Source organism: Gopherus flavomarginatus, chromosome 2, assembly GCF_025201925.1.
Source record: "Gopherus flavomarginatus isolate rGopFla2 chromosome 2, rGopFla2.mat.asm, whole genome shotgun sequence".
Lineage (NCBI taxonomy): Eukaryota > Metazoa > Chordata > Testudines > Testudinidae > Gopherus > Gopherus flavomarginatus.
Window position 1 is genome coordinate 239,073,244 of NC_066618.1, and position 13,657 is coordinate 239,086,900.

The window sequence follows — 13,657 nt, forward strand, 5'->3', positions numbered from 1 at the left end:
GCTAACACCTTCTGCACCGGCAGCACTAGGTTCTGTACTTGAATGCACATTGTCAAATGAGAGGATTGATTCTTCCTTCTTCCTCTCCCTACTCAATGTCTCAGTGCCAGATGCTGAAGAGGCTCTGCACGCATAGCTTCAGAGGAGGAGAAGCAACAGCAACAGTCCATATCATAGTTAAAAAAAACAATTGTAACTAGAAAATATGCAGAAATTTTAAAACCTTGGAGCCTATTCTTAAGTTATTACTCAGAGAACATTCCCTTTGCCTTCAGTGAGAGATTCATAGACTCACAGAATCATAGAAATGTAGTGCTAGAAGGGATCTAGAGAGGTCATCTAATCCAGCCACCTGCACTGAGGCAGGACCAAGTAATCTTAGAAGACCATCCTTGACAGGTGTTTGTCCAACCTGTTCCTAAAAACATCCGGTGATGGGGATTCCACAATTGTCCTTGGACAATTATTCCAGACCTTAACTACCCTTTATAATTAGAAAATTTTTCCTAATATCTAACCTAAATCTCCCTTGCTGCAGATTAAGCCCATTATTTCTTGTCCTGCCTTCAGTGGATGTACAGAACAATTGATCACTGTCCTCTTATCAGCTCCCCACACAGTCTTCTTTTCTCCTGACTAAACATGCCCAGTTTTGTACACCTTTCCTCATAGGTCAGGTTTTCTAAATATTTTTTTATCATTTTTGTTGTTCTCTAGATTCTCTCCAATTTGTCCACATCTTTTCTAAAACATGGCACCCAGAAGTGGACACATATTACAGCTGAGGCCTTACCAGTGCCGAATAGTGTGGGACAATTACATCCTGTGTCTTACATATGACACTCCTGTTAATACACTCCAAAATGATTAGCTATTTTTGCAACTGCATCACATTGCGACCCATATTCAATTTGTGATCCACTATAACCCATAGATCCCATTCAACAGTACTACTGCCTAGTCAGTTATTACCCATTTTGCAGTTGTGCATTTAATTTTTCCTTCCTAAGTGAAGAATTTTGCACTTGCCTTAACTGAATTTTATCTTGTTGATTTCAGACCAATTCTCTAATTTGTCAAGGTCATTTGAATTCTAATTGTGTCTTCCAAAGTGCTTGCAACCCCTCCCAGATCTTGATGTCATCCAAAAATTTTATAAGCATACTCTCCTCTCCATTATCGAAGTCATTAAAGAAAATATTAACTAGTACTGGACCGAGGACTGACTCATGTAGGACCTATTAGAAATGCCCTCCCAGTTTGACAGCAAATCATTGATAACTACTTTGAGTACAGCCTTTCAACCAGTTGTGCATCCACCTTATAGTAATTTCATCTAGACCACATCTCTCTAGTTTGCTTATGAGAATGTCATGTGGGACTCTGTCACAAACCTTAGTGATCTCAAGATATAATTCATCTGAATAAGAGTGAATTTGGCTCCTAATAATAATTTAATTAATACAGCTAGTGTCTATCTTTATTTCTCTATTGGTCCACTGAAATCCATGGGAGTTCTTCACATGGAAAGCTTGCAGGCTTGGGCCCTTAGTAGAGGAACTATTATCTGAGTACTTTTATCTCTTTGGGCCCCATCCTGAAGACACTTAAGCATGTAAGAAAATTTTAATCACAAGTAGACCTGTGGACTTCAATGAGACTTCTAATGTGAGTAAGGTAACCATGCCCCAGACTCTGAAGTCAAAAGAATTTAAACCAGAGTCATATTACCAGTAACTGGTTTAAAACAAAGAAGTTTCTAATGGTAATTAGATACATTTTTAAAAAGGAAAAGGGAACATAAGAACGTAAGAATAGTCATGCTGGGTCAGACTATTGGTTCATCTAGCTCAGTATCTATCTTCCAACAGCAACAGATGCTTCAAAAGAAATGAATAGAACAGGGAAATTATTGAGTGACCCATCCAGTCTCAGCTTCTGGCAGTCAGAGGTTTATGGATACCCAGAACATGGATTGGCATCCCTGACCATCTTGGCTAATAAACCATTCATGGACCTATCCTCCATTAATTTGCCTACTTCTTTTTTGAGACCAGTTGTACTTTGGGCCTTCACTAGATCCCCTGGGAACAAGTTTCACAGGTTGACTCTGCATTGTGTGAAGTAGTACTTACTTGTTTTAAACCTGCTGCCTATTAATTTCATCAGGTTACGCCAGCTCTCGTGTTATGTGAAGGAGTAAACAATACTTCTTTATTCACTTTCTCCACACCATTCATAATTTTATAGACCTGCATTATATCTCCCTTTAGTTGTCTCTTTTCTAACCTGAACAGTCTCAGTCTTTTTTTATTCTCTCCTTGTATGGAAGCTGTTCCATACTCCTGGTCATATTTGTTCCCCTTCTTTGTACCTTTTCCCGTTCCAATATATCTTTTTTGAGATGCCAAACCTTGAAAGAAAATATCGCAAATAATGGATTTTAAAACAAACTTTAAAGGGTCTATATTTGTATTTTATATAAAACATTTAGAAAACTTGCTGAAAATGAATATGTATGTTTAATTTTTAATAGCATTTCTATTCATCAGGAACAGAACACACTTCTAAATAGATAACCTTGCTGAAGTGAATTGGAGTTTAGATAAAAGACACCATCTTCATTTTTGACATACTTCTTCCAGTGAGTGATACACTTCATAATTGTATCCTGGTACTGATCTATGATTCCTACATGATCGCAAACGACTTTGTTTTTCTATCGCTTTCTGTAGATCAGATATGATGATCCTAGATTAAAAAGAAAGCAGCATTATTAAATGGCATGAATAAAATAGAGTGCAGTGCAAAATAAATATCAGATTTAAAGAGAAATACAGCCACAGTAAAATCGTGCTGATGTTACATCATCCTTTTTTATTTTAACAATAAAAGTTTGCAGGCTTATTAAAATACATGCTGCCAAATAAGTAGTCCAATTGCTTTGAAACACAGCAGTGCTTTCAAAAATGGAGGCAGCTTGTTTTTCAGTGAATGAAACAGAATGATGTTGTCATAAACAGATGGTTAAGGGTTAATGTCTCTTTTACCTGTAAAGGGTTGAGAAGCTCAGTGAACCTGGCTGACACCTGACCAGAGGACCAATAGGGGGACAAGCTACTTTCAAATCTTGGTGAAGGGAAGTCTTTGTTTGTGCTTTTTGTTTTGTTCGTTGTTTGCTCTTGGGGCTAAGAGGGACCAGACCTACACCCAGACTTTCCCAATTTTTCTGAATCAGTCTTTCATGTTTCAAAATTGTAAGTATAGCTAGGCAAGGCGGATTAGTCTTATGTTTGTTTTCTTAACTTGTAAATGTGTCTTTTTGCTGGAAGGATTTTTACCTCTGTTTGCTGTAACTTTGAATCTCAGGTGGCGGTGGGGAGTCCCTCTAGTCTATATGAATCTGAGTACCCTGTAAAGCATTTTTCATCCTGATTTTACAGAGATAAATTTTACCTTTTCTTTCTTTAATTAAAAGCTTTCTTTTTAAGAACCTGATTGATTTTTCCTTGTTTTAGAATCCAAGGGATTGAGTCTAAACTCACCAGGGATTGGTGGGGGGAAAAGAAAGGGGGGAGGGTTAATTCCTCTTTGTTTTATGATCCAAGGAGTTTGGATCTGTGTAGCCTCTCAAGGCAACCCAGGATATATTCATCTTGCAGTCAGTCCTTTTAAAAGTTTCTAGCAAAAAATAAGAAACAAAAATTGCATAATGTAACCTAAATATACGGTCACACACTTAGACATAGACAGCAAGAGGGGCCTGGTATTGAAAGAGAAATGCAGAAAAAAGCTTTTCTATTTTTCTGCCAAGACCAAAGAACAGCATAGAAAGGTCACTAACTCATGGAAAGAAGTCTATCCAACATGGTGCAGTGCTGTGATCTCAAACATTCAGGGCCAGATTCTGATCATATAATAGCTTAAATCAGGAGTACCTTCACTGAATTCAGTGGCAATATGCTATGTCAGTGTAGAATTAAGAACAAAATCAGGTTTTGAGAATCGTGATGCTACTCTCTCGAACTGAGTTGCTCTAGCATTGCAACTAATGCCCCCAGATGTCATTTTTATAAAATGAGGATGATGCTCAGTCTTATTAATTTTTAAAGTAGCAATGATTAATGCAGAAAAAAGAAATGCTCTATTTACTAATTTCATAAACTGCTAACTATATCCTTTAATATGTAATCAGCATATCAATATGTGTACCAAAGTAATGGTTACCTATGTTCTTCAAATAAATATCTCAGGGAAGTAATATATATAATTATGATTGAAGGCTTCTTTACAGTCATATATTTTTAAATAAATTCCAGGGTTATAGCCTTGATTTTCTGAGCACTCTGAGCCCAGGCCAACAAAGCCCTTAAGCATGTGCTTAACTTTAAGCATATGAGTGATCCAGCTGAAGTCATCTGCTCTGTTGAATCCTGGGTAGAACGTTCAGCACCTTTCAGGATCAAGTCCTATTTGTTCATCTTGAAGTGTGTAGATTTAAACAGAACTCGCCATGTATAGATTTCTGTGTCTAAAATGAGAATACACTATAGGGTCTCTTATTCACTTTCAGTGAGCACATACGATGTTTACTTATTGTGGCCCAGGGCTCTAACATCAATTGCAATCAGATGTCAGGGACTGAATAGTCAACCTATACACGGCAGGTACAAGAGCCTGTCACAGGGAGACCGGTTCCTTTCAGAAGAAACAGATCCAGTTTCCCTGTGACTAATTAGCTGCTTGCAAGTGGGATCTCATAGAAGGCACTTGGTATCTATAACACTTCAGGCATTGGTTAGGACTATGAGGAAGAAGAGACAGGAAGTGGTAGTGGTGGGAAGAGGAAGAGGGAGTGGAAGAGATGAAGAAGGTTCTCTGGAGCAAGCTGCATGAACCCCTTACAGAGCAGGAGTTGGGAGCTGCTGTGGGGAAGAGCTGGTGCAGAGAAAGAACTGGAGAGCGTTGGTGGGACAGGGCTGGCTGGAACTAGGGAATCCTAGTGACTGAAAGGCTCGTGTAGCAGCCCCTAGTTAAAAGGGAAGATCCGACTCAGCTAGGGCCAGGTTGAACATAGAAGAGAGTGATTCTGAAGAAGCTCAGCAGAGATAGGATTATTGGGCAAAGGAGGCCTGGGGTATGGAATGCAATGGGGAGCCCACTTGCAGGAGCTATTTGGGGGTCTGTGAACTGTTTCACATTGAGAGTCCTCTGAATGGATGCACTTATATTAATAAATGATGCTTGGAAACAGAACTTTTATTAGACTCTGAAAGAGATCTCATTTCTTTCCTGGCAGTGATATAGCCTTAGGCTGTGGCAGAAAGGACAGGCACCTTGAGTGACTACAGGGACTGAAGAAGGAGAAATTGAAGCAGGACTTGCCTGTATTGCAGAAGTTAGCTGCTTGATGTTGCCCTGGTGTGGTGAGCCCTGGGACAGAGACTCTTTAATAAAAGTTGATCTGGTGCATAGTCTGTTTTCATGGACATCTTATTGCTAGCTAAATAAGAGTTTCATAAACTCAAGGGTCAGATAAAACTATGTATTATAGATGGGGCTGGTAATACTGCCTATTTATTTGCACATTTGCTGAACCAAACGATAGAATTCTTAGTGGCCAAGTGGAGCTCTCGTTGAATCTGGCTACAGGGCATTCCTCAACAATGTTTATCATTGTTTGATCTGCGCAGCAGCTGCAGCTTGGGTTGTCTTGAACAGAGCTGGCTCCAGGCAGCAGCTCAGCAAGCAGGTGCTTGGGGCAGCCAAGGGAAAGAGGCAGCAGGTTGGGCTTTTCGGCGGCATTTTGGCAGTGGGTCCCTCGGTCCCTCTTGGAGGAAAGGACCTGCCTCTGAAATGCTGCTGAAGAAGAAAGCGGCAAAATGCAGCCGATCGCGATTGTGGCTGTTTTTTTGTTTTTTGTTTTTCCCTGCCGCTTGGGGTGGCAAAAACCCTGGAGTGGGTCCTGGTCCTGAAGACCCCAGCAGTGCTGGCTGACTGCACAGAAGCCTTGCCCAGTTCAGAATCAGTTAAGAACTGAACCACTGGGTGGCAATGGATGCACGTTCTTGCTGTGCCAGCTGTCAGTACCCGGCACAGTCCAGGAAAGCTAATGATCCTCCTAGCAAGCCGAATTCTGCAAGCTCATACTTGAAGAATCCTGGTATTGCTAACTCCAGTTATCCTAAGAATGAGCAATCTGAGTGTTACTACTAAACATTGAGGGTTTATCAACAGCCAAGTGATAGATCAGCACTCTTGCTCACTGCCTATTAAAGTCGCCTGACATGTCCCATTATGAGACTTTGTTTTCACTTGCTTATATTTTTGCCAAATTTTAACTGTTGAAATTTTATGTCAGGTGTCTGCCTCAGACTGAATATTTTTAGAAAGTTTTAGCCAGCAGTTAAGTTGCTTCTTAGGGTATGTCTACACTACCCGCAGGATTGGCGGGCAGCGATCAGTCCAGTGGGGATTGATTTATCGTGTCTAATCTAGATGTGATAATCGACCCCTGAGTGCTCTCCCGTCGACTCCTGTACTCCGGAGCCACGAGAGGCGCAAGCAGAGTCAACGGGAGAGTGGCAGCAGTCGACTCGCCGTGGTGAAGACAGCACGGTAAGTCGATCTAAGTATGTCGACTTCAGCTATGTTATTCACATAGCTGAAGTTGTGTAACTTAGATTGATCCGCCCCGCCCCCCCAGTATAGACCAAGGCTTAGAATCAGACTAGTCTCAAATACATTGTTATACCTTGTTTTTTATACCATGTTAAAAAAAATCTGGCCTGCCTGCCTGCTTTGGAGCAGAGACTTGAAATCTGGCAGTTGGTTGACCTGTGTATCAGGGATATGCCTTTTGAGGTTTCCACGAAAATCTGCCCAATTTAGGTCAAGTTATAAACCTTTTGAAAAAGTATCATTTCACACATGCTAAGTAGAGATTTCATAGAGCTTTGCTGCTGAATGGTCCAAAGACTGGTTGTCCAAGGAGATTGGAACTGATGGCTGAGGGTAGACCGGGACTGGTTGGGTAAGGAGACTGGGACTGAGGGCACGTGGATGTAGATAGACTGGGACTGATGGGGTGAGGACACTAGGAATGGGGGCCTGTGAAAGATGGGGGAGGCTAGGACTAGTTGCACAAGGAAATTGGGATTGAGAATTGGGAAGGGGAACAAAATATTGAATAGCTGCTCATTAAGTGAACACTATCCATTCTCTACACTGAATGAGGCAGAGGTTTTGTGGAAAAATATTATGGAAAAATATTATGGAAAGACTGTATCATAATGCATAGGCAGAAGGGATGAGTTCGGCATTTCCTAACTTTTGAGTACTTGATTTTGCAACATTAATAATGTTTTTTAAAGTAGTTTTTTGATGACAATGACAACACTTGTGGATCTTTTTTATAGACTTTTGCTGAGACAAGGAACAGGAGCAGGCATATGAATGCAAGAAACTGGACATGTCAATTCTTATATAAAAATGTAACATGAAAGTTAAACATAATTATAAAAATCACATAATCATCTCATTTTAAATGCAAGCAAAACTGCCATAGTGTAGGGCCCATAGCAAAACAGCTCTGATCTCAGGCTACTAGACCTGCATACTTAATTGTTTTAAATTTGCGTTTATTTTGAGGACTACAAATTTAGTAATTTGAGATCATTGTAATATATAAGAAATAATCATACTGACAGTGACTTCCAGTCAAAGCATACTACTTTGTATGCTTTCCAAACATTAATATTTTATTCACACTGAGATAAATACAATTACCGCTATATAGGACCTGATTCAACAAATTACTTAAGCACACACTTAAGAATGTGAGTAGTCTATTGGCTTCAGGAGGGCTACTTGTGCTTAAAGTTACATATATGTAACGTAGGTGCCTGGCTGAATCAAGGCCATAACCACAAGATCACCCTTTCTCTCTACATGAAGAGTGTGATCAATACAATTTGAAACATTCCTGAATACTTAAAAACCTTTTAGTGGGATGTGATCCTTATTCAGTCTTTGTTCTACGTGACCTATATTTTGTGACCAGAACAGAGCTATAAAACAAATCAGTGTATTCCTTTATATAATTAATGAAGCATGTGAGCTCTCTCATTTATAGTATACTTACAAGCAAACACAACTCCTGTGAAGAGTATGTACAAGCAAACCAGACTATAGAATGGGAACAGTAATTACCATATTTCTCACAACAGATACAATTTACATGCATTCCAGAGACACTAGTCTGCACTCTGAAGGAGGCCATTTAATTAAACTGTTTGCCTGTGAGAGACTCTGTTATTCCATAAAATGACTGTCTTCTTGTGAATATCTAGCTATCTGTCAGACAAATTGAAAATATGCTGTGCTGTAACAGTATTTTTGAAACACGCTTGGTATTATAGACATAAACCTTAATTAGAGGTCAGATCCCACATTCCACCAGGATAACTCGCAGAAAGTGAAATGGAAGCTTACGTGTATTTGATGTTTGCTTGTTGCAGGTAGGGTAGCAGAATTTGTGAACTGTTCCCTGGAACACGTACATCTGTGACTGTACCCTCTGAGATGTGTAAGATGCTGCTGGGCTGCCACAGGTCCACCTGTAGTGCAGGAACCAACCTGTAATTCATATTTATTCAGTGTAGGTGGGGAAATCCAGGAGTTAGCATGATTTTAATTTTCTTCAATGTATCTAATATGGCATGTTGTTGTTATTTAGCATTGCTGGAATACTAATGCTTAGTGCACTGGTCAAACACTACTTACAGTAGTTAGAGAATGACTCAAACTTTTATTTTTGAAACAAAAATGTTTCACTTTCAGTTTAACAATTTTTTTGACCTCTTCTTGGTCTGAATTACCTGGCATCATAATCCAAGAGATGTTTAAATATCCACCATTTTTCTGTATCAGATTCTCTACATTATATAGTACATTTCTTGTCAAAATCCCTCAAAATCTTGCACATTTCCTCTGTATCAGCTTCCCTATGGTCAGCAACTTTTGTTTTCATTTTTATTTTTCAATAGGGCAAAGCAAGGAAAGAAAACTGAGGAGAAATGGAAAGTGTTCAAAAATATATTAATGTGGTATTAAGTGTATGATAAAGTTCTGCAATGACACTTGGTAATATATATGCCAGATGTACAACACAAGTTTCAATGCAGATTAGGTTAGCATGGGGCTGTAAAATAGGTGAGATTGTGTTCATACTCAAGGATACAGTCCTAGCTCAGTGCTGAATGACAATATCTAGATGGTGCTGTGGTAGATAGGAAGAGTCCTACATTGTTAAAAAAGATAAAATGTAAATAGAAAGGTTACAAAATCAAAGAAAGATAACATATATCTAAGTGTAAGTGTCTGCACCTCCAAATTAATCTGTAATTTTTTTTCTAAGTACAAAAGAAACATGGTATATTTTATTTCTGGACACTTTAGCACTGTTGCCCCTTTTGTACCAAGTGGTTAGCCAATATTTGGGGCCTTGTGGGATTGTTTCCTCTAGGAGGAGAAATCAGTGATGAGTCAGGTATACTCTTTGGTGCAATTCTGTTTGTTTACAAAGAATATACACAAAATCCTTTTCTGCTGAACACAGTAGGTAGAAACAACAGCAAGCTGTTTCCTTGCTTACTATTTTTGAGTCTGCCCCTCCAGTCAGTCTGTGCCCAAGGAGTTCTGTCTCTCTGCTCCCTCCCAGGGTCATGTTCATGACCACTTCCCTCCCTGCTGGCTTTCTGCCTCTAACACACCCACCCAACCCTCTTTCCAAAGAACCTCTTGGTTCCTGCATTTGGCACAATCCCAGGGAAATCCCTCAGACCACCTGGTTTAGCGCTGCTTTGGCTTTGCCATGTGACCCATGGCCTGGACAGGGATCTCTTTTTGTTTCCAGTTAACACTACATGAAAGGGCATTGAATTGCTCCTTCTAGTTAACCTGAAAGAAAGATGTTTAACACACCAATCGGCTTTAACCAGGTCTGTGATTTGTTTTTAGATCAAAGAACCATTTGTTGGGCACAATTAACACCTTTCAGCACAATAATATTATAATTTACTCTTAATATCCAGATTAAGTTGTGTCTATTTATACATTCTGTAGTATATAAAGGTAATGGTTTGCTATACTAGTTTTTAACTAATAGTTTAACTTTTTAAATTTATTGAATTAGGTGTGGCACTGCAGGTACCAAACCTTTCCTTGTCCATAAGATCATTATGGGATCTGGTTTCCCCTGCCTCTGAGGAATGTCAGGTTCATAATACAACTGTTGTTGTGATGACAGCTGTTAAAATGGCCTAGTGAAGAGCTTTTATGCCTCTGATATTATGTAATTTATTGCCAGTAACAAAAACAATAGAGTTCCTTTCTTCTTGCTTTATTTATGTGCTCTATCAGTGTGCATGCTCATGCCCACACACATACTCTAACCAACACTTAATTTGTTTAATACACTTTCAAATAGACCATTTCCACAGTCACTTAGTCAAGTCACTTCCAGAGGAATTTTAATCACCAAATGTTTTGATTACTTAACTCCGAAGAGATACACTGACAGGAGGACATTTTGGATTTGCATTAACACCTTAGTGAACGGTGGGATATTATACTTGTTCAGTGCTGGGAGACTGGATGTTAGTAGGTAGCAATCTGACTTCTCCCTTCTTGCACAGATGAAAAACACTGATTGATGGACACCAGCCTATGTGCTACTACTCTGAAAATAATAATTAATAATAATAATTAATTAATTAATTAATAATAAAACAATGGAAGGCCAAGCTGCAATGGCAGCACGTTAAAATTATAGGGTAGAGAACAGAAGAAATGATTTAGACCTTGATCCTGTCAACACTTTCACAGTTGAGTTTCCTCCAGCATATGAGTTGTCCCACCGAAGGCAGTAGAACTACTCGTGTGTGACATTATTCACCTGCAAATGTGTTTGTAGGATCAGGACAGTAGACTGATGAACATCAACGTCTCCATTCAGGTAAGGCTTTCTAACTTCTATTATGTCTGGGTGGCCATAAATGAGGGAGCCAAAGCCATCTTCTTACTGCCACCACTCTCTACTATGTAGAAGTGGAGTTTGAAGGTAGTGGTGAATCAGGGCCAGCATAGTTAGAGATTGAGCACATAGGAGGCCTAAGAATTTAATAGATTCTGAATGCAGTCCTGTCCAACTGTCCTTAGTTGCAAAGATAATGGGCCAATTAAAGGATAAGAGGTGTGTGAAAGTGTCTCTAGGGCTTCTGTAAGGACTTGCATGGCAACCAGGAAGAGGCAAAAAGTAATTAAAGCTTTATTTAATATATTAGACAATAACTGCTCAATAGACTCTCTCCTTTATTTGCTTTTCAGTGAGGCTGGTAAAGAGAAGTGTTACATAGTTAGGGACTCAACCAGTTGCAGTGACCACAGTACCAATTGTAATAGAATACTAACAATACATAACTTGCCGGTTCAAGTTGCACAAATCTCTGGGAAACTGGAACATGTTAATGACCTTGCTGTTTTATTGCAATGGGTATAATTTTACACAAGTTTTACCCTGTAATAAAGATATTTCTTCTGAGAGTTACTGAATAAAAATTTAACTCAATTGTATCCTAAATAAATATCTGTTTTTACAGACATGTATAAGTATCACAAACCTAAATGTAAATGTTGAAGATTTGAAACAGGTACCATATACGGTCTTGAAAGAAAAAAAAAAGTTTCTTACTAAGGTTTACAGTTCAGACTTGATTCTTATTTCAGAGTTACCTCTGCACAGCACCAAAACATGGAATATCAAACCACTGAAGCTAGAAGGAGTTTTGCCATTGACATAACAGAGTGGAACCAGCCCCCTTCAGCATTTGGGAGCCAGGTGAATACTTTCACTTGAAACAGGTATTTCTAGTTGCTGTGTTTTATGAATGCAATGTATGTACTTTGTGGACTAAGCCGTTCCTTCTTTATTAACACCTTCCTGTCGCTTTTCCTGCAACAATCCTTCCCTTCTACTCCCTCAGTATTTAAGTTACATTCACTTATGCTCCCTTGCACTCATTTACGCCGATTTATCAGGATTTAATTTATGCCAGCACCATCATTTTGTCCCCTCTGAATTTGAAACGTTGTGTGGATTTCTGATTTACCCTTGTGTAAGTTAGATCAGAATCAGGTTTGACATCTACAGCATCTAGCTACACATGTACAAGATGCTTACTTTATCTGGAACTCTGCTAGGGAGCTGCATCCATTCTATGCCTCTGGCGTGAATGTCTCCTTGGGCAAAGAAGGCAAAGCAGCATTTATACTGAGTGGCTTTGTTAGTAAGTACATTTTCAAGCAGGCATTTATCCTCTGAAAACTCATTCAGAATTTGCCTTAGGAACTGCAAGGTACCAACTGATCCTTCTCCCCTACAAGGTACTGTCTAAATTTCCTGAGCAGCAGAGCCAGGATCAGTTCAGGGACTACAATGTCAGCAGCTGCTGTAGGGGCAAGACAAGCAGAAGGGAATGGGAGTGTGGCTGCTAGGTCTGTTACTTCAGCCCCTTCTGTTACCCCAGGGAGGGCCTGTGTGCACTTGTATATTTTTGTAAAAGCGGTTGGAGAATCAGGATGGTGTAACTCCATCTGTTACACCAGAATTACCATGGAACAGCAGCTGCAGTTTACAAATGCAATCCAGAATATCTGACAAAGAAATGGCTAGAAAGTCATTGGCTTTGGGGAGAGCAGCAACTGGCCATAAAGGTTGAAATGAAGTAGTTCTTCATTAATTATATTGACCAAAAGGGTCCCAAAGCAGATAAATAGCTGATGAAAGTAAATTAAACTTCAATTATCTGGAAAACACTTTGGAATGTGGCATTTGTTCCAATCAGTCAACTGGATTAAAACCATGAAGGAGTTTAAAAATCAACAATAGAACTCTCAATTTATCCTGGGCAATGGAGAACAGATGGCCGTGGACAATCAACTGAGGTATGTGAAGCAGAGGATAACTGGAAGGATGACAAGAATGGCTGTCAATAAGCTAGATACATACTGCAAAAAAAATTGTGAGTTTTCATTTGAATTGTTAAAGAATTTGCTTTCAACGTGCTGGATTCCCTAGTCTACTAAGGTCTCTCAGTGGTGCAGAGTGGACTTAAAAGTGCTGGAAATACCCAGTGGAAAGTTCCCCTGGTATAGGGGAACTCAGCTGGGATGGAAAGCTAAGGGAGGAAACTCCACGACCAGCAGCCACCTTCTCTGCAACTCTGTCATACGGGAGGGAAGGACAAACTGGTCAGGTGTGTTCTAGGCAGCAGGTGTGCACAAGGCAGGGATGTGATGGAGCAGAACCCTCCATCCCCCAATCCTTCACTGGCATATTGTCCAAGGAGCTTATACCAATGGCAGAAGTTAGAGTAGGTCCCCTTCTCTCTAGTGGGGCTGAGTGGCCAAGGATCAGGGAACTGAAGCCATCTCCCTAGTGCAAACACCTTTAACTATGTCCTACTGCAGTTCTGAGGTAATGGTGAATTGGTAGCAGTTTATTTAGTGCTCACTTTCTGAATAAATTTACTAGTGGGAATATTGGCAAAAACAGGGCATTTTAAGCAAGTATTGGAGAATCTGTATAAAGCAAGCA

At 39.7% G+C, this 13,657-nt stretch overlaps 1 protein-coding gene across 1 annotated transcript in view; it reads right to left on the minus strand.

Moving 5' to 3' along the window:
* Positions 1–13,657, minus strand: part of CPA6 (carboxypeptidase A6) — a 141,461-nt gene that overhangs the window by 33,729 nt on the left and 94,075 nt on the right. The window contains exons 3-4 of the mRNA XM_050939783.1: positions 8,494–8,618; positions 2,637–2,751 (exon numbers count right to left, since the gene is read on the minus strand). Of these exons, the coding sequence (XP_050795740.1) occupies positions 2,637–2,751; positions 8,494–8,618 (240 nt within the window). The remainder of the gene's footprint in view (positions 1–2,636; positions 2,752–8,493; positions 8,619–13,657) is intronic.